Source organism: Limanda limanda, chromosome 15 (genome assembly GCF_963576545.1).
Source record: "Limanda limanda chromosome 15, fLimLim1.1, whole genome shotgun sequence".
Lineage (NCBI taxonomy): Eukaryota > Metazoa > Chordata > Actinopteri > Pleuronectiformes > Pleuronectidae > Limanda > Limanda limanda.
Genome location: NC_083650.1, coordinates 26,378,445 through 26,402,979, shown reverse-complemented (window position 1 = coordinate 26,402,979; position 24,535 = coordinate 26,378,445). Strand labels below are relative to the sequence as shown.

Sequence of the window (24,535 nt, the reverse complement as noted above, 5' to 3'; positions counted from 1 at the left end):
GGTAGTCGAGAGCTGGAAGACAGAGGTCAGTGGAGCTGTGACCCGACACGTGGACACAGTCTCCGATCTCCTTAGAGTCCACCTCCCCTACACACACACACACACACACACAGACACACACACACACACACACACAGACACACACACACACACACACACACACACACACAAAATACGATTTAGGAACAGAACATTGTTACACATGACATGGAGACAGTTCCAGTTTGGAGAAAGTTCTCTCGAGGTCACTTCATGGCCACTAGGTGTCGCCTGTGCAGAGGCTTAAAGATTAAATGTGTGAATGTTTTTATTAACATTTATTAACAAATGTAATGTTATGATTACGTGAAGTCAACATGATTCCAGGAGAAATGAAGAACCTGAGGATCTGTGTAACAACACCAACCTAGACCTTTGACGAACTTCATCAGACAAACGATGTAGTCGGTGGCGGCGTTGGCAAAAACCTGGATGTTGTCGGTGTTGATGAACGCCTCGAAGACATCGAACACCGGAGCCTGAGACTTCCCTACAGGGAGGAGGAGGGTGGAGGAGGAGGTGGAGGAGGAGGAGGAGGGAGGAGGAGGAGGGGGAGGAGGAGGGTGGAGGAGGAGGAGAAGGAGGAGGAGGAGGAGGGGGAGGAGGAGGAGGGGGAGGAGGATGAGAGGAGGGAGGAAGAGGAGGAGGGGGAGGAGGAGGAGGAGGAGGGTGGAGGAGGAGGTGGAGGAGGGAGGAGGGTGGAGGAGGGGGAGGAGGAGGGGGAGGAGGGGGAGCAGAGGAGAGGGGAGGAGGAGAGGAGGAGGAGGAGAGGAGGAGGAGCAGAGGAGAGGAGGAGGAGGAGGTGGAGGGGGAGCAGAGGAGAGGAGGAGGAGGAGGTGGAGGAGGAGGGTGGAGGAGGAGGAGGAGAAGGAGGAGGAGGGTGGGACAGAGGATGAGCAGAGGAGGAGGAGAAGGAGAAGGAGGAGGATGAGGAGGCGGAGGGAGGAGGATGAGGAGGAGGGAGGAGGAGGAGGAGGGGGAGGGTGGAGGATGAGAGGATGGAGGAGGAGGAGGAGGATGAGAGGAGGAGGAGGGGGAGGAGGAGGAGGAGAAGAATCTATTGTCATATCTCTGTAACGTTCAGGTGTGTAGATGAGGAGCTTGGACTTGTTGTTGTTGTGTTGTGTAGTGTGTTGTGTAGTGTTTTGTGTAGTGTGTTGTGTAGTGTTGTGTGTAGTGTGTTGTGTAGTGTTTTGTGTAGTGTTTTGTGTAGTGTTCTGTGTAGTGTTTTGTGTAGTGTGTTGTGTAGTGTTTTGTGTAGTGTGTTGTGTAGTGTTTTGTGTAGTGTGTTGTGTAGTGTTTTGTGTAGTGTTTTGTGTAGTGTTTTGTGTAGTGTGTTGTGTAGTGTGTTGTGTAGTGTGTTGTGTAGTGTTTTGTGTAGTGTTTTGTGTAGTGTGTTGTGTAGTGTGTTGTGTAGTGTTTTGTGTAGTGTTTTGTGTAGTGTGTTGTGTAGTGTGTTGTGTAGTGTGTTGTGTAGTGTTTTGTGTAGTGTGTTGTGTAGTGTGTTGTGTAGTGTGTTGTGTAGTGTTTTGTGTAGTGTTTTGTGTAGTGTGTTGTGTAGTGTTTTGTGTAGTGTGTTGTGTAGTGTGTAGTGTGTTGTGTAGTGTAGTGTTTTGTGTAGTGTTTTGTGTAGTGTGTTGTGTAGTGTGTTGTGTAGTGTGTTGTGTAGTGTTTTGTGTAGTGTGTTGTGTAGTGTTTTGTGTAGTGTTGTGTGTAGTGTTTTGTGTAGTGTTTTGTGTAGTGTGTTGTGTAGTGTTTTGTGTTGTGTGTTGTGTAGTGTGTTGTGTAGTGTTTTGTGTAGTGTTTTGTGTAGTGTGTTGTGTAGTGTGTTGTGTAGTGTTTTGTGTAGTGTTTTGTGTAGTGTGTTGTGTAGTGTGTTGTGTAGTGTAATGTTTTGTGTAGTGTGTTGTGTAGTGTGTTGTGTAGTGTAGTGTGTTGTGTAGTGTGTTGTGTAGTGTGTTGTGTAGTGTTTTGTGTAGTGTGTTGTGTAGTGTGTTGTGTAGTGTGTTGTGTAGTGTGTTGTGTAGTGTTGTGTGTAGTGTTTTGTGTAGTGTTGTGTGTAGTGTGTTGTGTAGTGTTGTGCACACGGACCCATGGAGTACTCCCCCAGCAGATAGTCTTTGGTGTCGGTCTTGCTGCCGTGCACCGTCCTCAGGGCGCTGAACAGAGGCCTCCACCCCGACAGGATCTGAGGAGAACACATCTCCACCAGCTCGCCGATGGACGTGACCACCTGCAGGGAGACAAACGCACAAACACCTTCAGGAACACAAACGCACAAACACCTTCAGGAACGTTCCCGCTGGTTCTCGTTGAAGCAGCTGAGACTGAGACTTCCTGTGGAGACCTGGTCCTGCACGTCCTCGTCGCACAGCTCCAGCTGCATGATGTGTTCGAACGGCCGGAACAGAGCCTCGTTAAAATGGAAGTGTGGAAGCTCCGCCCAGCTGGTCAGCACCTCCATCAGGACGTCGTGGATGAAGGAAACGGCCTTCTGGGAAACATGGCGCTCGTTGTGACACGCCGCCTGGAAGCAACACAATTCAACTGTATTTAGCAACAATTCATAATAAATATTATCTCAAGGCTCTTTATTATTTTGTATCATTTAATTTGGCGAGGACAGATACTGGAGTACAGTGTGAAGAGCTGTGTCTTCAGTCTGGAGGACACGTGTGGACTTCCTGTCCTGATGTCCATGTGGACCTGGTTCCAGCGTTCAGGAGCCCCCCCCCCCCCCCCCCCCCACCCCCCAGGCTCTTTAAATAGAAGGTCGAAATCTTGAAAATGAAACCCAAGCAGAAGAAAGGATTGCAGTTCCTTGCCTCCACCAGGTGTGGCGCCACCACGCTCCACGCCCTCATCATGTGGAGCAGGGGGCGGTTCTTGTTCCTGACGATCCGCAGCATGGCCTCGCCCAATCGGAAGAGATGCAGGGCGCTGCGGCGCTCCAGCGTCGACTTAGCTTCTCCTGGAGACGCAGAAACTCTCACGCTAGTTTCACGTTTATCAGAAATCAAATAAAGTAAAAAAAACACCTCGTGTGTGATTGTGTGTTTGTGTGATGTGTGATTGTGTGATGTGTGATGTGTGATTGTGTGATGTGTGATTGTGTGTTTGTGTGATTGTGATTGTGATTGTGTGTTTGTGTGATTGTGTTTGTGTGATGTGTGATTGTGTGATTGTGTGATGTGTGATTGTGTGATGTGTGATTGTGTGATGTGTGATTGTGTGTTTGTGTGATTGTGATTGTGATTGTGTGATGTGTGTTTGTGTGTGTGTGTGTGTGTGTGTGTACCTGGCATTGCCAGTGAATAGTCTCCGGTCTCAGTGACGGAGTCGAACAGTTGAGACTGAGACGCTTTCCTCAGCTGCTGCAGGAAAAACACCAAACCCACCAGGTTCAGTTTGGTGGCAGCTTCCTCAAACAACCTGCAACACACACACACGCACAACACACACACATCAAGGAGTTAATCTAATTTTGTTTTATTTCTATATATTTGGTGCAGGTTGAAAGTAAGAGACTGTTTAGTTAGTTGCGGGGGGGGGGGGCGGGGGGGGTGTTCAGTCCATCTGTTGTAGACGATCAGTGAGGGAAGTTTTATTCGCTGCTAAAAGCAGCCGAGATAACTGCTTACATAAGAGATGATCCATGGGATAAATACACACACACACACACACACACACACACACACACACACAGCGGCAGTAAACAGGCAGCGTGTGTGTGTGTGTGTGTGTGTGTGTGTGTGTAGGGTCAGGGAATAAACTTAAATAAATGCACAACTGTTGTCATCACGCACAGACACTCACTGATATACTTCGATATTAAATAAGACTCATAAACTCGTGTCTGTGGACAAACAAGCTCTGAAATTAATCTAGTTATTAAAAATAAAATGTTCTATTATCGTATAAAATCTATTACATTTGGTCAGTTTAGTGTTATAGAGATTTATAACTGTGTTTAATAACTACACAAATATATGTAAGAACCTCAGCAGAAATTAAATGTGCTGCTGCGTTCTGCTGCTGCCACCTGGTGGCTGTTATGAGAAGTCACATCCTGCTGAACATCATTTAATGAGGTTAAATACATTCTGTGATTCATCAGGTGTTTAGGGAAATGACCATGTGATGACCATGTGATGACCATGTGATGACCATGTGATGACCATGTGATGACCAGGTGATGACCATGTGATGACCATGTGATGACCATGTGATGACCAGGTGATGACCATGTGATGACCATGTGATGACCATGTGATGACCAGGTGATGACCATGTGATGACCATGTGATGACCATGTGATGACCATGTGATGACCAGGTGATGACCATGTGATGACCATGTGATGACCATGTGATGACCATTGGATGACCAGGTGATGACCATGTGATGACCAGGTGATGACCATGTGATGACCATGTGATGACCAGGTGATGACCAGGTGATGACCATGTGATGACCATGTGATGACCATTGGATGACCATGTGATGACCATGTTATGACCATGTGATGACCAGGTGATGACCATGTGATGACCATGTGATGACCAGGTGATGACTAAGTGATGACCATGTGATGACCATGTGATGACCAGGTGATGACCATGTGATGACCATGTGATGACCAGGTGATGACCATGTGATGACCATGTGATGACCATGTGATGACCATGTGATGACCAGGTGATGACCAGGTGATGACCATGTGATGACCATGTGATGACCATGTGATGACCATTGGATGACCATGTGATGACCATGTGATGACCATGTGATGACCATGTTATGACCATGTGATGACCAGGTGATGACCATGTGATGACCATGTGATGACCAGGTGATGACCATGTGATGACCAGGTGATGACCATGTGATGACCATGTGATGACCAGGTGATGACCATGTGATGACCATGTGATGACCATGTGATGACCATGTGATGACCATGACCATGTGACCTCCCTGTGGCTCCTCACCTGTCGGCCTGAGTGGACAGCGTGCACACGGCCGTGGCGGCGGCGGTCCCGGTCATCAGGCTCCCGCCCCTCAGGTCGAGGCCCCGCCCCCCCCGGCTGCTGTCCCTCAGCAGCTCCTGGATGGACAGCGGCTGGATGACGGGTCGACTCAGGCCCAGCTCCGAGGCCTCGGCGCCGGGCTCGCAGCTCAGCTCCTGCCCCAGGTCCACGCCGGCCCCCTGCTGGCTCTGCTGCGTGATGGTGGTCAGAGACGCCAGCTGGGAGGAGCCGTCGCTGAAGTGGGTGTGTTCAAGAGAACTGATGTACTCGGTCACCCTGAGAGGGGGGGGGGGAGAGAGAGAGAGATATTCAGTAAAGTATTCAGTGTTTCATTTTCACTCTCTGTGTGTTCGTTTGTGTGTCTGTGTGTGTGTCTGTGTGTGTGTGTGTGTGTGTCTGTGAGTGTGTGTGTGTGTACCTGAAGACGTGCGGCCAGCAGTCGTGGTTGTGACTCCCCATCTCCAGTCCTACGTTCAGGATGGCGTCCATACACAACACGTGAGCCGTGTGGAGCCGAACTCCCTGAGGGCGTCCGATCTGCTCCAGACGCTGCTTCACTGCACACACACACACACACACACACACACACACACACACACACACACAGACACACACACACACACACACACACACACACACAGACACACACACACACACACACACACACGTTATGTTTGATATTTTGTGATTTATATGAATTCATGTTGACACAATAAAACTCTGTGTACCTTGTGTGATGGCGTCTCCTGTCTCCCCCCCCTCCTTCTCCTCCTTCTCCTCCTGCACACAGGAGGCAGCCGCCATCTGAGCTAGAGCTGACGCACAGTTTGCTGCTACACCTGACGCACAAACACACACAAACACACACACACACATACAAACACACACACAATATTATTTTTGTCAATTAAATTACATTTCCTCAAAAACCTGATGCTGACGATTGTATGAAACATCCAACAAGTTTAGGTGTGTTTGTGTGCGTGTGTGCGTGTGTGTGTGTGTGTGTGTGTGTGTGTGTGTGTGTGTGTGTATATGTGTGTGTGTGTGTGTGTGTGTGTAACAGGTGAAAACATGTTTTTTTTCAGGTCAAATCGAACCCTCCAGGTCACAGGTCACAGGTCAGTGGGACGTGCAGTACCGGTATCGACCTACCGAGGGCGCAGCTGAGCGCGGCGGCCTTCCTCAGGCCGTCCAGACTCAGGCAGATGGTGTCTCTCTCTCTCTGGCTCTGCTCTTTCACGCCCTCGGCTCCCAGGATGAACGCCAGGCCCTTGGAGCTGCCCGCCATGCGGCCCGTCAGCGGCGTGGACAGGACGTCCATCAGGTTCTTCCAGACGCTGGTGAGGAGGAAGCGTGAGAACACGGCTCCTGCAACACACACACACGCCAGTGGTTACCAGGGTAACAGTGACTGGTCCTCCATCCTCCAGGGGGCGACTTTGAACCTTCCAATTCAAACCTCCTCTCACACGGAGGAGGCAGAGGTCACGACCCCGTCAGGTCGGACACTCACCTGCCGTCACGCTGTCGCTGCTCGACTGGTCGCAGCTGAACGGCGAGCGGCTGGACGGACGCCGGATCAGCTGACCTCCGATCGCACTGCTGCCCAGGCCGTCGACGTCTGAGAGACCAGGCAGATCAAAGGATAACTCATGACACATCACAGAGGAACCTCCCACTCAGCGGATCTGGTTTAAGATGTGTAATGATCTCATGATTTCAATCAGAATGAAAAATCATGAGCGTGTAACCATAGCAACGGTGTGACAGTTTCTGATGAAGATAAAAGCAACAGTTTCTATTTAATAGTTTAAATTGTATTTCTAAGTATAAACGTGCGTGCACCTGTCAGCATGGTGACGAGCGGCAGCGAGCGCTCCTCAGGCGAGCAGCAGTACCCAGCTTCCGCCAGCAGGTTGCGCTCTAACACCTGGTGGTAGAGCTCCTCGATCCAGGCCTGAGAGAGAACCACGAAGACGCCGCTGCTCTGGATCAGACGCACAAACTCCTTCTGAATCAACACACACACACACACACACACACACACACACACACACACACACACACACACACACACACACACACACACACACACACACACACACACACACACACACACACACACACACACACACACACACACACACAGACACACACTCACACAGATGAGATTAGTTGTGTAGTGATTCAAACCGTCGGAGATGCTAACGTCCGCTAGCTCGGAAACTTCTGTTGGAGTTTGAGGCGTAAAAACACGATGTGAACGTTCTCGAGTCGAATCTGAAGGTCGGTGCTGGCTTGATGACATCACACGAGCAATAAGGAATCTACTCACCCCCCCCCCCATCCCCCCCCCATCAGCAAAGGGGTGGGTAGATAATGAGTGAATTTACATTGATGAAGGTGATCACATGTGATTCTTCCAGGGGGTGTGGTCAGTTTGAAAACAAGATAAGATTGTTTCTGCTTCTTCAGACAGTGGAACAGTTGTTTTAATATTTGTGTACACGGAGAAGAGGCTCCTCCTCTTCTCCGTTACAGAAGCAGGAAGTGAGACTCACCACGCCGAGGGCGGGCGCCAGCGTCCTGCGTCTGTAGTAGTCGCAGCAGCAGAGCTTGAGGTTGAGCAGCAGAGCGGAGAAGGTCACCAGGTACAGACCGTCGGCGTTCATCAGAGACTGACAGCTCAGAGCGTCGGGCGCCTCCAAGCCGGGGGAGTGGATCCCACCTGGGGGGGGGAGGGGGGGGCAGATCAGTCACATGACCCTTTCTTCACGTAACGATTCATATTCAAGGTGACTCCTCCTCTCCCTCTCACCAGCCTGCAGTCCGGTGCAGAAGTTGGAGGAGAAGTTCTGCAGCGACAGGTCGACCTCGGCGGCGCTGGCGAGGCCGAGCAGCCGCGGCAGCAGCGCCGCCAGCGACTGGACGAACAGCCGGGCGCTCTGCTGGTCCGCCTCCTGGTGGCGCAGCAGCTTGAGCGACAGGGCGGCGCTGCGCAGCGAGCGCTGGCCGTCGCGAGGCGTCTGCTGCTCCTCGTCGGCCAGAGACACGTCGTCCGAGCCCATGTCGGAGACGTCGGAGCGGCCCGAGTCCTTCTCCGCCGCCATGGAGTACTGGTCACACGAGTCGAACTCTGTGCGCGACAGCTCCGCCTCCTCCACGCTGCTGGTCACACAGGAAGTCACTTCAGCACTTTGATCTTTACTGTTTGAGGGAAACTGAAACATCAGATTTTTATCTCCCGTTTTCTGATTGTGTATTTTCAGATTTGAACTTTGTTTATTAGCCACAGTGATGATGTCATCATGATGTCATCATGATGTCATCATGATGTCACGGTCGTACCTGAAGTTGCTCTCGCTGTAGCGCGACCCTCCGGCGTGATGCGACCTCGCCCTGGACTCCACAGACAGGAAGTTGGTGATGTCGGGGTAAACGAGGGCGTGACTCCGCTGGACCACATCTGGAGGAACCACCCCCCCCCCTCCTCTTCTCTCGCCCCGCCCATCCACCTCTCCTGCCCCCCCCTCCTCCTCCCGCCACCGAACCTGGCTCGTCTCGGCGCTCTGCTCACGCTTGGCGCCCTCCCGGACGCTGCAGAACGAGGGGGAGGGGAGGGAGGCGTCCTCGCCACGCTCCTCAGCGGTGTGACCCGGGTCAAGCCCCCCCGGCTCCAGGTCCAGGGTGGTCTGCCCCGTCTCCGTGGTGATGCTGATGCTGATGTCGGGGCTGCGCTCGGCGGCCCCGGTGGCGGCCGTGCCGGGGGCGGAGAGGCCGGCGTCCTGCTCCGAGGACAGGACGTGTCTCTGCCACCGGAAGTCGTCCTCGTTGACCTCCATGGACTCTCGGGTGGACTCCGTCCCGTCCTTCAGCTCGTCCAACCGTCGGAGGAGGAGCCGCGCCTGACAAACAGCTGCGGAGTCAGATCCACACGTCTGATGCACAAAGATCAAAGTCCTGTGGCGTGTGAAGCGCCTACCTGCTCGGGCTGGAGGCCACGCCCCTGAGACAGCTCGTCCAGCGCCCGGAGGAGAGCGCAGGCGCAGGAGACGGAGGAGAAACACGCCTCGATGCCGCCCTTCACACACGCCTCCGTCATCCCATCCATCACTCTGCAGCAGACACACACACACACACACACACACACACACACACACACACCATGACGTCACACAACTCAACTCATCAGCAGAAACAATGGAACAGAAGAAGAGAAGAGGGCGGGGCTACTCACAGACGAAGCAGGTCCAGGTGCGACTTCCTCTTCGAGAACGAGCGCTTCCTGGTTTCAGGTTCAGCGACGCACGGACCAGCGAGGTCGAAGAGTCTCTGAGGGCTGCCCAGGATCTGACACACACACAGACACACACACACACAGAGAGACACACACACAGAGAGACACACACACAGACACACACACACACAGAGACACACACAGAGAGACACACACACACAGAGACACACACAGAGAGACACACACAGAGACACACACACACACAGAGACACACACACACACACACACAGACACACACACACACAGACACACACACACACACACACAGACACACACACACACACACAGAGAGACACACAGAGAGACACACACACACACACACAGAGACACACACACAGAGACACACACACACACACAGAGAGAGACACACACACACAGAGACACACACACACACACAGAGAGACACACACACAGACACACAGAGAGACACACACACAGAGACACACACACACACACAGAGAGAGACACACACACACAGAGACACACACACACACACAGAGAGACACACACACAGACACACAGAGAGACACACACACAGAGACACACACACACACACAGAGAGACACACACACAGACACACAGACAGACACACACAGAGAGACACACACAGAGACACACACACACAGAGAGACACACACACAGAGAGACACACACAGAGAGACACACACAGAGAGACACACACACACAGACACACACACACACACACACACACACACACACACACAGAGACACACACAGAGACACACACAGACAGAGACACACACACACAGAGACACACACACACACACCCACACACACACACACACACACACACACACACACACACACACACACACAGATCAGTCACATGACCCTTTGTTCTTGTCTGAATACAAACTGTCAGTGATTGGTTGTGTCAGAGTCCAGCTTGTAGCTCCTCCCACCTCCTTCATGATGCGGATGGCCTCGGTGCGGTGCTGGGGGGGGGGGTACAGGAGGATGCGGTGGTAGAGCGACTGCAGCACCGGCTTCATCGACTCCACGCAGCTCACCAGACGCACCAGCTCCGCGGCGATGTAACACACCGTCCTCACCACCGGGGCGATCCTGGCGGGGGGGCTGGAGGAGCAGCCGGACCCCCGGCCCTGATCCGACACGCCTCCACCGCAGGGCTCCGCCTCCTGGTGGATTCCTGACAGAGAAACAAGAAAGTTAAAAATCAGTCCTACTGAATCTTTGGCGTGAACACGAAACTCAAACTGTCGTTACCGAGACTCAGTCTGTCTGCCAGCCGCTCCCTCTCTGCTGCCCCCAGGTGGCCGTGGTGGGAGGCGATGGTTCTGTCGTTGACGGGGTTTCCCATGATCGCCACCAGGGACGGACACAGCTGCTTCCTGGACACCGATCAGAAAACTAATGTAAAGTTTGATTTGGACAAAGTGACTTGGTGAAGTGGAAAATAGCAAAGTGTGGTTGAAACCTATTTGATCGTTGAAGAGTGTGAACGTGTCTGAGACTCCACGACCTGGATGTGTTTGACCTGTTTGACCTGTTTGACCTGTTTGACCTTTCCAGGACTTATTGACTGTCCAAGGAACCCAATAGAAATGTATGTAAATAAAAGTCTCCCCCCATGTTGCCATATTCGGGCTCCCAGAGAACCATGACCGCTTTACCTCTACTCAATTAGACATGTTAGCTTTCACTTCCTTACTGGCAAGACGCCACCTTCTTCTCCACTGGAAGTCGACTAAAGCTCCCTCTAGTGGCTCAGTGGCTCAACGACACCATGTCCTTTCTAAAGCTGGAAAAGATCAGATATTCAGTGAAAGGTAGATCTAACAAATGTTATAATAAGTGGCTTCCCTTTCTTCTTTTCTCTCTTTCTTCTTCCTTTTTATTTATTCATTTACTTATTCTTTTTTTTTTTTTTACTTTTAAATTTTTCACTTTTATTTTATTCTTTTTTCTTTTAATTTATTTATATTGTGCAGCTTTTATACTTAATTATTACTTAATAGAATTTTCAGTTATTTATCTATCATTATTATTATTATTTTCATTGAGTTGTGTAATGTGTTGTTCGCATTTGGTCGTTCATGTGGTTCATAAAATAAGAAAAACATCCACGGAGGTCGACTGTATCTCACTCTTAATCCATCGTGATGCACAGTGTTTTTATGGTGTCAATATCTCTATATATTGTTAATTGTCGTACTGAGGTTTTGTGATACTCAATGTAAATTTGACATTGATTCCTGTTCTACTGTGCCTTACCTCCTAATAAAAATAATAAAAAAAAAAAAAGAAATGTATGTAAATCATTTGTTCTTGTCCTTTGCTTCCTGTCTGACTCCACCCTACAGAACCAGTCTGAACCGGCTCAGGCAAACCTCCTGGTTCTCCTTTAGAAGATCTGTTCATCTGACTGTTCTTCACCTTCACTCTGAGACCCTTGGGACTCCCTGTGTTGATCCTTTCTGCAGAAAGACCCTTATTAAATCCACGTTGATAACTTTGTTGTTTCCAGACTCTTGTTTCTCCAGATTTACATCACAAGTTAAAACAGAAGCATAAGATAAAACTTCCCACTGTCCAGGATCTCTTAGTATAAACACGTACGTACAACATCCCATAATAACCCACATCAGGTCATTGACCCCGTCCTACTGTAGTTCTTCATCACAGGACCCAACAGACATGTCTCACCACACCAGGTCGGTGAACCCTCTGGACAGGTGCATTGTGGGAGGACAGCTGCTGAGCATGGAGAGGATGCACTCGAGGAAGAGAAGCTGCAGCAGCTGGTTCTCACTGCCACGACAACACACACACACACACACACACACACACAGGAGACACAAGTCACACTGAAGGTCTGACACATTAACAACTTCAACACACACTTAAGATCATGATCAGGAACTTTTCAAGATTCATCTAAGACATAAAACTCTTTATTGTGTTAATATTTGGAAATTGTACCTGTTGACTGACTCCAGCTTCTCACAGAAAACTGTCAGGACCGTCACCACGTCTTCACACAGAGCCTGGCTGGTGGGGGACACATCTGCAGCACACACACACACACAGACACACACACACACACACACAGACACACACAGACACACACACACAGGTTAATTCCCTGATCATTCATCTTTCTCCGATATGCACCTGATGTTTCTTCTGTTTCTCTGTCTCACCTCCACACGTCTCTGTACTAACAATCAATACCTCCTGTTATATATTGTTTGTTGGTGTGTGTGTGTGTCGGTGTGTTTGTGTCTGTGTGCGTCTGTGTTCATAGCATCATGAGGAAGATCTGCGACCCCCCCCCTGCAGATTACAGGCTTCATAGAGACAATGTGACGTCAGCAGCTCCGTGAGAAAACAACACAAACTGCAGAGAAAGTGAGAATCTATCACTAATATGTAATGTAAATCTTTTCCTGAAGGTGGCGCCAGAACAAAGGTCATGTTGCACCCCCCCCCCTACCTTTCCTCTGCAGCGGCAGTGATGTCACCTCGTCTCCGTCTGCACCCTGAGGACGACACACAGCAGGAGGTCTGTTACTGTCAGCCTGTGGATATGAAGCCTTTGATATTTATATATAAATAAAATATAATCAGTGATTTTTCATTGTCATCAAAAGTCAGTTTCCACCTGAGCAGCTGCAGAGCAACAAATTATCATAAATCTATCAAAAACCTGAAAATAACTCAAACACAAACTTACTGAAGCGTGATCATATACAACCTAAAACAAACAATTTCTCACTTTTGATGATCTGAAAATGAGAATATATGACTTTATATATGTTTGATAAATCTCCCAGGTTCCCTGAACTACTCACCTCCTGTGTGTCTGTGTGTGTGCATAGTTGCATCATGCTTGTGTCTGCACCAATTGTGTTGTGTGTGTTTTGTACGACATGGTGCACTTATGGTGTTATCTTTGGGTTTTGTATGCTTGTGTGTCCCTGTTGTGTTGTGTGTGTTGTGTTGTGTGTTGTGTTGTGTTGTGTTGTGTGTGACCTCTTGTCGGTGTCGCAGCTGCAGCGTCAGGTCTCCTAGAATCTGACTCAGCGTCGCTCTCACCGCCGTGTTGATGCTGCGCTGGTGACAGCTGGACAGGTAGGTCTCGATACACACCTGCAGACACACACACACACACACACACGCGCACACGCACACGCACACACACACACAGACACACACACACACACGGACACACAGTGTGAGGTTCTTCCGTTTGTCTGACTCTCAGTAACAGTCATGACGCACAGTCTGCACACAGACACACACTGAACTATAGAGATCTATTGGGGGTTGCCATGGCGTCACACAGTTACCACAGTGACCGGGGCAGGGGGCGGGGCAAGAAGAGGAGCTGGGAACGTTTGCCTGTAACTACATTCATATTAACTTTTCAAGGATGTTTAAAGACTCTAGTGATAACAAGTAATTTATTATTACTATTATATTCAGATTAATATGTTAAGTTCAGTACTTGATAAAGAAAATCATAAAGATCAGCAGTGAAGTGAAAAGTTGAAGCGATAAAAAAACTATGGGTTAGAAAATGATCAAATTAGATCCTTACAGAGACAAACTAGAGGATATTTCACTCTGTTCTTTTCTGTTCCGACCAATCACAGATCAACGCATCATCAGGGGGAGGAGCCTTCTGCAGTTTAACCATAGTGTGTCTGTATGTGTGAGTCCACCAATCACAGGAGTTTCACATTGTTTCACACTCATTTAAGGGTTAGGCCTTGTGACCTTTGACCTCTAAAGTCTAATCAGTATATAACTTCACGTTATACATGATTTGAATAAAGTTTGTACAAATAAAACCTTTCACTCATCTACAAAAACTCTTTTGTCCCTCTCAGGATCCTGTAGATCCTGTTCTCTGCTTTCCCTCTCATCTGATTGGTCGGTAGTCGAGCTGTTGATCCTCTCAGTTTAGAGGAGCAGTTACCATGGTGATTTACCAGCTTAGTTAAATCTGACGTTACCATGGTGATCGTGGATGCTGCCCCACAGGACGGATCCTAAAACAGTCAAACCGTCTGTAAACCTGAAGAAACTAAATGTTCGTATTTTCATAAACATCCTCAAACATTCTCACCAGCAGCTGAATTAGGAAACTTTAAATATGTCATGTCATGTGTTAGTTTGTGTTGATGAAGCCGCGGCTTGTGGGCGGAGCTCTTCTCACCTCAGCGATCCTCAGGATGGAGTCTCCGTTAATGTCAAAGTTCGGTGAGTAGGTGATGCAGAGCAGGACCTGAACACACAATCTGTCTGTTAGTATTAACACCGGAACACATTTCAACATGTGGGTCCAGTGTCGGTGTGGAGGCGGGACTTCCTGTGGCTCGCACCTTCATGACCTCCACCTGCAGGTCTTCATTCAGGGCCGGAGTGATTCTGATGGCCTCCAACATCTGGCTGAGCAGCTGCTTCTCCAGGACCTCCACGCCGACCCCGCCCACAAACCTGTCCTCACACAGGAGCTTCTGATTGGACGAAGACGGAGGAGGAGTTAAAGTGAAACAATGAAGATTCATTTTACTTTCAACTTTCTCATAAACATAGACTAAGTATAAAAACGAGCACGTGAGCGTTTATTGAGAGGTTCCAGGAAACTAAGAGTAAACAACAGGAAGATCTTTGTTAAACTGATTAATGAGGAAGTTTACATCTCAGCAGCTTTTAATAAAACTTTACAGAAGACTTCTACTGAAGAACCTCATCATCATCATCATCATCATCACTCCCATCTGACATCAGACGCCTCACCACAGAGAAACGTGTGAGGAATCAAACATGTGACGTCCGTTCCACTGGAGATTTAAAGGTGATGCAAACTCAAGAAGAAGAAGGTTATTAGTTATGTTCTCGTCAGGTACCTGCATCCCAGTGAGCGCCGTCTGTCCCAGTTTAGTGTTTTTAGACTCCAGAGCCATTTGTAGAGGCAGCAGACAACACTGCCTGAAAACACACACACACACACACACAAAACAAACACACAACGTGACTAACCAGTAACAGCAGGGAAAGACACAATCTGCACACGTGTTGAACGTTTGGGTGATAACACGCCAAGCAGCTACTCTGACACGCCCCCTAACAAACAGGTGAAGTGAGAGGAGAAGCCGACATTTCCTACACGATCTTGAAGTGGTTGACCAATCACAACAGAGTGGACCAGCCGGCCAATCAGGGCAGGGCTTTATCAGGAGGGGTTCTTAAAGAGACAGGGGCCAAAGGGTTTGAGACAGAGGCTGAAAAGAGGAGCTGCAGCAAGGACAGTGATGTTTCCTGAACATTCGAGCGTGAAAACACAGAAGTTTCTCTGAACGTCTCAGACATGAAGACACTAGATCCAAACTGTCCTGGTCTGGTTCTCTGACTCGATGTTTGAGTCACTGAGCTGCAGCCTGAGAGAGATCCCTCTGGATTCATGAGTCTGTGGAGCAACGACCAATAAGAAAACACACAGAGACTGAACTCTGATTTCACCAAGATGATTAAACGGTGATTGTGTTGATCAGGTTCGTCTGGTCCATCCTCCTCCTCTGGGATGAAGATGACTCGTCTGTGTTCCAGGGAATCACGGTCAAATGGTTTTTATGTGCAGACGTCAAACAACATTACACTGAAATTATCATTAATATTTCATTCTAATCTTCTCTAATACGACAACACATCTGATTGGATGAATCATTAATGAGTCGAGCCACAGAAACACTGAGGATTTGAGACGCTGACGACAGCTGCTCTACATTTATCTATATTTATGTTTTAAATATTTATGATTTCACGCGTGTAAAGCAAGAGTCGTATATAAAGACCATCAGTGACTGTATATAAAGATGATCAGTGACTGTATATAAAGATGATCAGTGACTGTATATAAAGATGATCAGTGACTGTATATAAAGATGATCAGTGACTGTGTATAAAGATGATTAGTGCCTGTATATAAATATGATCAGTGACTGTATATAAAGATGATTAGTGACTGTATATAAATATGATTAGTGACTGTATATAAAGATGATTAGTGACTGTATATAAAGATGATTAGTGACTGTATATAAAGATGATTAGTGACTGTATATAAAGATGATCAGTGACTGTATATAGAGATGAACAGTGACTGTATATAAAGATGATCAGTGACTGTATATAAAGATGATCAGTGACTGTATATAAAGATGATAAGTGACTGTATATAAAGATGATCAGTGACTGTATATAAAGATGATAAGTGACTGTATATAAAGATGATCAGTGACTGTATATAAAGATGATAAGTGACTGTATATAAAGATGAACAGTGACTGTATATAAAGATGATAAGTGACTGTATATAAAGATGAACAGTGACTGTATATAAAGATGATCAGTGACTGTATATAAAGATGATCAGTATATATAGACTCACCGGAGCTGAGAAGCTGAAACTCTGGTTGATCCTCTCTGAGTTTCCAGTGTTTCTGAAAGTTAACAAAACAAAGAGAAGCACATTTTAGATTCATTAACTTCTTTACATTGATTTCATTAGATTCGTTGTCTCCTGAGGTTTCACCCACAGCTGAGCCGAGTCCCTGGAGCTGCTGTTTGTTACAGAAACAGAAGATTCAGAGTTCTGAGACATTTCAGCTTCATTCTGGAGGAAGTGGAGACGTGATGTCATCAATATCAATAACACTTTGGTTTCATAAAGGGACAAACTGAGCTTTTCAGTTGAGAAATGAAATATAAGACGTGGACAAAAGCACCAGATGAATGTCCTATTACTCTGTAAACACAAGTGTGTGTGTGTGTGTGTGTGTGTGTGTGTGTGTGTGTGTGTGTGTGTGTGTGTGTGTGTGTGTGTGTGTGTGTGTGTGTGTGTAAGGTGGGACTCCATGAGCTGCACCTAGGTTGATGTTGTGGGCGTGTCTCTGGACGTTTCACAGTTATCTGTAAATCATTTGATTGGCTGATGAAGACTTTCAGAACGACACTGAAATACAACAACACATCTGATTTTCATACATCACAACTCAGGTTATATATAAAGAGGATTGTTGTTCAGAGTGAACTAAGGAACATGACACCCCCCCCCCTCTTCATGTTGACATTAAAGCTACACACGTGTCGTCCTTCCTGGATCCGTCTAATTCCTGAAGCTCTGACCTTTAATTCATTTCATTTTAATAAATCACCTTCATGATATTACAACTTCTCCTCCAGTCACGTTAAGATCAACTGAAAATTAACATTAATTATGTGTGTGTCTCTGTGTTTGTGTGCGTGAGTGTGTGTCTCTGTGCGTGTGGGTGTCTGTGTGTGTGTGTGTCCCTATGTGTGTGTGTGCGTGTCTCTGTGTGTCTCTGTGTGTGTGTGTCTCTGTGTCTCTGTGTGTGTCTGTGTGTCTCTGTGTGTGTATGCGTGTGTCTCTCTCTGTGTGTGTGTGTCCCTATGTGTGTGTGTGTGTGTCTGTGTGTCTCTGTGTGTGTGTGTCTCTGTGTCTCTGTGTGTGTCTGTGTGTCTCTGTGTGTGAATGCGTGTGTGTCTCTGTGTGTGTGTGTATGCGTGTGTGTCTCTGTGTGTGTGTGTGTCTCTGTCTGTGTGTGTGTCTCTGTGTTCGTGTATGTGTGTCTCTGTGTGTGTCTCTGTATGTGTGTTTCTGTGCTTGTGTCCATGTGTGTCTCTGTGTGTGTGTTTCTGTGCGTGTGTCCATGTGTGTCTCTGTGTGTGTGTGTCTCTCACTGTGTGTGTGTCTCTGTGTGCGTGTATGTGTGATTCTGTGTGTGTCTCTGTGTGTGTGTTTCTGTGCGTGTGTCCATGTGTGTCTCTGTGTGTGTCTGTGTGTGTGTCTCTGTGTGTGTCTGTGTGTGTAGTAGCATCCAGCAGGTGGATGATGATGAAGATGATGATGATGATGATGATGATGATGATGATGATGATGATGATGATGATGATGATGATGAAGAGCCGCACACACTCACCGCGGGCGGACACACACGCTTCCCTCGTCGCTTTGTGTCTGTTTCCGGTCGCGTCTCCGTGGATCTTCCGGAGAATCTCCTCCATGTCCGCGGCCGAGGTCCCGCGGTGCGGGGCGTGCGGGGCGTGCGGGTCGGTTCTCCTGCGGGTTCGTGTCGGTGACAGCATCCCTCTAACCCCGCCCCCTTCCTCCACCCTGATGATTCACTGCCCACCAGCAGCCGGGGACGTCACTTCCTCTGGGGGCTGAACCAGGAAGTGCCGGAGCTTCCGGGTTCAATCCCCGGACTGTGGACACACTTCCGGTTCTTAGAGAGCAGAGACTCGCTCAGGATGTTTGGAGTCGGGGACCGGAAGGTGAAGGAATCTGCCTTCACAATAAAATACTTTTTACACCAAGAATATAAATACAATTATTTAAGTTTTACATTTATCTTATTTTTTTTTTTTTTTTTTGAACAATGTTTTTTTTATTAATTTCCAATAAGAACCTACGAAACACATTGACACAAACCACACAAGTTGCACAATGAAATGCAGGCGAACTTCACTGCATACACATACATACAAAAATTCACTTTCATTCATTTCACTTTTTTACTTCACTTTTTATATCTTTTATCTTTTATATATTTTTATTCAGAAATGTTTATCTCAAAATAAACGTTACTTTGTATAAATATTGGTAAAAAGTGAGTAAATAAGAAGTAAACAGTGAGTAAATATATACTGGTTCCCCATTTTTTATTGCTCTCCTATGCATGTTGTATTTATTTCGTTTTTATGTTTCTATGTTCATTGTTTGCACCAATAACCAGAGCAAATTCCTTGTATGTGTGAACGTACTTGGCAATAAAACACTTCTGATTCTGATTCTGATTCTGAAAAATAAATAAATAAAGATAAACACGCACAGTCGCACACAAACATACATACCTACGTCAAATAATAACAATAATAAATAAAATAAAATAAAAATGTCACACTCGATATCCCTACAGATAGATATAATCTACCGTTGCCTGAGAAAGTCCATTAAGGGTGACCACACCTCTTCAAAGTCCTGTGCTTTACCCCTGATTACACAGGTTAGCTTTTCTAATGTAACACACATCGCCATCTCTCTAATCCAAGATTGTGTAGACGATACTTCAGTCTCTCTCCAACATAAAGCAACTACCCTCCTGGCCTGCAGGAGGTCAAAGTGGATCAGAGTCTTAGAGTTGACAGAAAAGCAATCTGGGTAAACATTTATCTTATTTAGTTCACTTATTCTTATGTGAAGTCTCGTATAAATGAAATCAGACTGTTATTAAAGATGGACGACATGAAGCCTGACCCTCCTGATGAACCCTGAGGATGACTCAGGGTTAAGTGTGTGTGGGACCTGATACTCCATCACTACTCACCTGTTATAGATTGCACATACTACTATCAGTCACATGTCATTTACCTTGAAGGATGAACTTATATTTTCAGGTCGAATGAAACAACATGAGAATCCTTGTTCTTCTGAGCAGCTGTAGGTCTGTGAGTCCTGAGACGAGACGTTAACATGAGGTGAAGCCGCTTGAGAAGAACCTCAGTGAACATCTGTCCTTATTCAGAGAGAAGTCGTCAGTGAGAGATCTAGGATCATAAAAACACTTTATCTCTAATTTAAAAAAGCTAAAATCCATCACGGACCTGGAAAAATCACAGGTGGCAAAATGCAGTGCACGTATACGACCGCATGAGGGCGCTGCTACATAAGGATTTCCATGGCATTGCTATCACAATCAGATTAGAAAGAAATGACTTTCACCTTCAAACGAGGACAAAGTGCCTTCACTGTGATTTCCTTTCTGAATGAATTGATCACACTTCAGATCCACCATCCGTCCTGTCCCTGTGTGTGTCCCTGTCCCTGTGTGTGTCCCTGTTCCTGCGTGAGGACCACAGACCTACAGAGTGAGGACCGGTCCCCACTTCTTCTGTTTGAGGGTTGAAACTCATTGGGTTCGAATCAGGTTCAGGTCAGAGTTTGGGTTTGTCATTTAGTTTGGATGGTTGAGGTTAGAGTAAGGGGCTAGAGAAGGTCTTATGTCAATGAGGGTCCTCAGTAGGACAGAAGAACAAACATGTGTCTCCTCAACACATGTGAGAGACGTGACTTCTTCACCAGATCCAGGATCACAGCTGCAGCCATCATGGATCCTGATGGTGTCAGCTGATCCAGGATTATGACCACAACCAGACTTCTGGACACACAACACGTCTCCTCACATCTTCACCATCAGGAAGTCCTCAGTTCATCTGCTCCTTCATCTCCATCAGACGTTATGTATGAACACTTTAAACATGAAGTTACAAGAGGGTTCTTCTAATGTAGTGAATCCTGTTGTTGTGTTGTCGTGTTGTTGTGTTGATGTGTTCAGGTCCATCAGCATGTGTGTGTCCTGGGAGAGGATCCTCACATGGGACTGAGCTTTATTCACTGATCACTAAGTTTCTGTTTGACTCTCATTGAGTTAAGAACAGGAAGTTGATCCTTGTTAACATCTGTGAGACAAATATCATGTGATTGATTTATGTGTGTGTGTGTGTGTGTGTGTGTGTGTGTGTGTGTGTGTGTGTGTGTGTGTGTGTGTATGCATATAATCGACAGGACATATTTCATCGTGCGTAATGACGCACGGTCTCCTCCTGTTGCCTGTGACCCATGCGCGTGCACGTGTAGACAGACACACGCACTCCTCTCCAACACGCGTCAACTTGTCGCGATGTGCGCGCGTCAGAAACAAACCGTTAGTTTGTGTTTGATGACGAGACTGTGAAGAGAAGAATGAAGAGGGGGGGGGGCTTCAGGAGGGGGGGGACACGCGTCTCCAGGTGCGTGGATCAGAAGCAGCGGGACGCAGCGCAATGGTTGCTGTGGGAGCGAGTAACGGAACCTTCTCCACGAGGTCCCCGTGGTTCCGGGTGGAGGACCGAGACTCCGGGGTCCCGGGGGTCCCGGGGGTCTCCGGGGTCTCGGTCCTCCGGATGCTGTCCGAGGCTCTGGCTCCGCGGCTGCTGCAGATTGCGCAAGACACCGCGGAGGCTGCTGCGGTGTCTCCGTCCTCCTCCGGTCCTCCGCGGGACACGTGGACCACCGGGACCACCGGGACCACCGGGACCACCGGGACCACCGGGACCACCGGGACCACGGGGACCAACGGGACCCGGTGCGCGCAGCAGATCCTGAGCCACGGCCGCGGTGAGAAGCTCCTGCTCGGCCTGGTCCTCACCGTGCTCACCCTCTCCACCATCTGCGGGAACCTGCTGGTCCTGGTCTCCGTGAGCTGCGTGAAGAAGCTGCGGCAGCCGTCCAACCTGCTGGTCGCGTCCCTGGCCGTGGCCGACCTGTCCGTGGCCGTGGCCGTGATGCCCTTCGTCAGCGTCACGGACCTGATCGGGGGTCAGTGGTTCTTCGGTCGGTTCTTCTGTAACGTCTTCATCGCCATGGACGTGATGTGCTGCACCGCGTCCATCATGACTCTGTGCGTGATCAGCATCGACAGGTGAGGTCACCGTGCACCTGGACGCGTCATCACTCATCACACCTCAGAGAGACACTCACACGTTTCATCTTCATCATCATCATCTCAGCTCCTTGTCCTCAGATCCTCTTCAAACTGAACCTGCTTCAGGAGATCAGATGATCTGTCACCGGTCTGAAGTTGGAATCGATTCCTGAACAAACTCGTCTGATGTTTGTCTTCATCTCCATAATTAGTCCAGGCAAAGAAGCGTTTTACGACCGACTAATTGTAAAATAATTTTTTTCAGCATAGATCATTTCTATGAGGTGTCCAGAACAACAAACTAAAAGTCCTAAGAAATCCTAGTTGAGGAAATATGTTTAATTCTCATCAATGTGCCAATAAGGCAACAATACACCCCAATGGACTATTTTTTTCCTTTACTCCAATCAAAATAAAACTTTACACAATGAAAGTAACCATGAAACGTAACATTTTTTGTATTACAAGTTTCTTTTGAAATGAATTTGGCAAGCACATGAGCTCCACACTTATTGAATATGTCCTAATTTGCATAGGCAAACACCATTCATATGTATTACAAATACATACATAAATTCATTTTCAAAGAAACTTGTAATACAAAAAATGTTACGTTTCATGGTTACTTTCATTGTGTAAAGTTTCATTTTGATTGGAGTAAAGGAAAAAAATAGTCTTTTTGGGTGTATTGTTGCCTTATTGCCACATTGATGAGAATTAAACATATTTCCTCAACTAGGATTTCTTAGGACTTTTAGTTTGTTGTTCTGGACACCTCATAGAAATGATCTATGCTGAAAAAAATTATTTTACAATTACTTCTATTTTTGGCTCCAAAATGGGTTCCTTTGCCTGGACTACATGTGACTCTGTGGGTTTATCACTGAAGCTTCATTCATCACGTGCTTCATCTCAGCTTCTCTTCCATAAACCTGCACCCCCACTGTCCCACCTGGGGGGGGGGGGGGTTTGATGTCTTTCATCCAGTGGTCTTTCTCTCTGTAGATACCTGGGCATCACCAAACCTCTGACCTATCCCGTCCGGCAGAGCGGCGGCCGCATGGCCCGGATGATCGTGTGTGTGTGGCTGCTCTCGGCTTCCATCACCCTCCCCCCGCTGTTCGGCTGGGCGCAGAACCTCAACGACGGCCGGGTGTGCCTCATCAGTCAGGACCTCGGCTACACCGTCTACTCCACCGCCGTGGCCTTCTACATCCCCATGTCCGTGATGCTGGTCATGTACCACAGGATCTACAGAGCAGCCCAGCTCAGCGCCGCCAAACACACCATCACCGGGTTCCCCAGGGAGGGAGCAGGGCCGGGGCCCGGGGGGGGGCGAGGGGGGCCGGGTCCCCAGCCGCTGGAGTCGGGGGAGACGCTGAGCGGCGAGGGGACGGAGGAAGAGGAGGAGGAGGAAGAGGAGGAGGAGGAGGAAGAGGAGGAGGAGGAGAGCTTGGACTGCGTGGCAGCGGCGCTGAAGCTGCAGCGGGAGGTGGAGGAGGAGTGCAGCACGCGAGTGTCCCGCCTCCTCAAGACCGGCGAGCACCACCAACGCCGGAAAAGGAAAAACCAGTCCATCTTCAAACGGGAGCAGAAGGCCGCCGCCACGCTGGGCGTCGTGGTCGGCGCCTTCACCTTCTGCTGGCTGCCGTTCTTCCTGGTGTCCACCGCCAGGCCGTTCGTCTGCGGCGTGGAGTGCAGCTGCGTGCCGCTGTGGCTGGAGAGGACGCTGCTGTGGCTCGGTTACGCCAACTCGCTCATCAACCCCTTCATCTACGCCTTCTTCAACCGGGACCTGAGGACCACGTACCGCCACCTGCTGCGCTGCCGCTTCAGGAACATCAACAGGAAGCTGTCGGCCGTCGGGATGCATGAGGCTCTGAAGCTGGTGGTGAAACCAGACTGTGACGTGTGACGCCAGAGACCACCACCAGGGGGGAACCTGCACTGTGGCCTCGGCTCCTCCCCTGAATCTGTGCGGGGGGGTGGAGAGGAGGCAGGACGCTGGGATGGATGGATGCACCGTGCTGCGTTCAAACCCGAGCAGCCTAATCCATGATGCTGCTGCTGAAGTTGGTAGAACTACACACTGACTCTACACACACCTTGACATCGTGTACCTTTACTTTGATCCAAGGAAAACCTGCCCTCACAGAACGAGAGGAACAAAGGTGGAGTCGTTGAGCTCGAGCAAAACACCGGATGATTTTCACCTTGTGTCCAAGTCACAATGAAAACACACCTGACATGTAAGAAAGACACAAACATCCACCAGGTGTCACTTTATATCTTGTTTTTGTCCGTAACACTTGTGTTAGAGGTGAATGTGACTCAACCTGCTCCTGCTGCCCCCTGCTGGTCACGACTGTTACTGCAGGAATCCATCTGTTCTAAAATCAAACTTCAGATGCTGGGAATTAAGAGTTGATCGTGTCTCAGTTCGAACAGAGTTTGAGTTTGTGAAGAGTTCTGCAGGAACGAGTTGTGTCTTCGTACTTTCTGCAAGTTGAGTGTGAACTCGAGCTCAACACATTTTCACAATTTACTCTAAAACATAACAGACATTTACATGAGCTTCCAGAGACAATTACCTGCCCCTGCCACTAGAGGGCAGTATATTAGGAATCATC

General features: G+C 48.3%; 2 protein-coding genes across 2 annotated transcripts in view; one reads left to right on the top strand and one right to left on the bottom strand.

The window, feature by feature from the left end:
• Window positions 1–18,598, bottom strand: part of arfgef3 (ARFGEF family member 3) — a 34,795-nt gene extending 16,197 nt beyond the window's left edge. The window contains exons 1-28 of the mRNA XM_061086999.1: window positions 18,363–18,598; window positions 16,811–16,862; window positions 15,270–15,351; window positions 14,742–14,876; window positions 14,576–14,644; window positions 13,387–13,503; window positions 12,848–12,893; window positions 12,334–12,418; window positions 12,058–12,162; window positions 10,618–10,742; window positions 10,293–10,540; window positions 9,310–9,422; window positions 9,055–9,187; window positions 8,421–8,977; window positions 7,891–8,237; window positions 7,634–7,800; window positions 6,918–7,083; window positions 6,586–6,693; window positions 6,225–6,440; window positions 5,798–5,908; window positions 5,488–5,626; window positions 5,031–5,345; window positions 3,338–3,471; window positions 2,865–3,010; window positions 2,387–2,566; window positions 2,131–2,272; window positions 407–529; window positions 1–87 (exon numbers count right to left, since the gene is read on the bottom strand). The exon at window positions 1–87 is cut by the window's left edge and continues 17 nt beyond it. Coding sequence (XP_060942982.1) covers window positions 1–87; window positions 407–529; window positions 2,131–2,272; window positions 2,387–2,566; window positions 2,865–3,010; window positions 3,338–3,471; window positions 5,031–5,345; window positions 5,488–5,626; window positions 5,798–5,908; window positions 6,225–6,440; window positions 6,586–6,693; window positions 6,918–7,083; window positions 7,634–7,800; window positions 7,891–8,237; window positions 8,421–8,977; window positions 9,055–9,187; window positions 9,310–9,422; window positions 10,293–10,540; window positions 10,618–10,742; window positions 12,058–12,162; window positions 12,334–12,418; window positions 12,848–12,893; window positions 13,387–13,503; window positions 14,576–14,644; window positions 14,742–14,876; window positions 15,270–15,351; window positions 16,811–16,862; window positions 18,363–18,528 — 4,414 coding nt within the window. The 5' untranslated portion in view covers window positions 18,529–18,598. The remainder of the gene's footprint in view (window positions 88–406; window positions 530–2,130; window positions 2,273–2,386; window positions 2,567–2,864; window positions 3,011–3,337; window positions 3,472–5,030; window positions 5,346–5,487; window positions 5,627–5,797; window positions 5,909–6,224; window positions 6,441–6,585; window positions 6,694–6,917; window positions 7,084–7,633; window positions 7,801–7,890; window positions 8,238–8,420; window positions 8,978–9,054; window positions 9,188–9,309; window positions 9,423–10,292; window positions 10,541–10,617; window positions 10,743–12,057; window positions 12,163–12,333; window positions 12,419–12,847; window positions 12,894–13,386; window positions 13,504–14,575; window positions 14,645–14,741; window positions 14,877–15,269; window positions 15,352–16,810; window positions 16,863–18,362) is intronic.
• A 2,786-nt stretch (window positions 18,599–21,384) lies between these two features.
• On the top strand, window positions 21,385–23,820 carry LOC133020442 (5-hydroxytryptamine receptor 7-like). Its single transcript, XM_061087005.1, has 2 exons — window positions 21,385–21,902; window positions 22,911–23,820. The coding sequence occupies exons 1-2, from the start codon at window positions 21,385–21,387 to the stop codon at window positions 23,818–23,820; spliced, it is 1,428 nt and encodes a 475-aa protein (XP_060942988.1).
• Window positions 23,821–24,535: the final 715 nt, after the last annotated feature.

Coding starts and splice junctions, on each gene's coding strand:
- LOC133020442 (XM_061087005.1), top strand. CDS start 21,385: ATGCTGTCCGAGGCTCTGGCTCCGCGGCTGCTGCAGATTGCGCAAGAC. Junction 21,903..22,910: donor TGCGTGATCAGCATCGACAG/GTGAGGTCACCG, acceptor TTCTCTCTGTAG/ATACCTGGGCATCACCAAAC.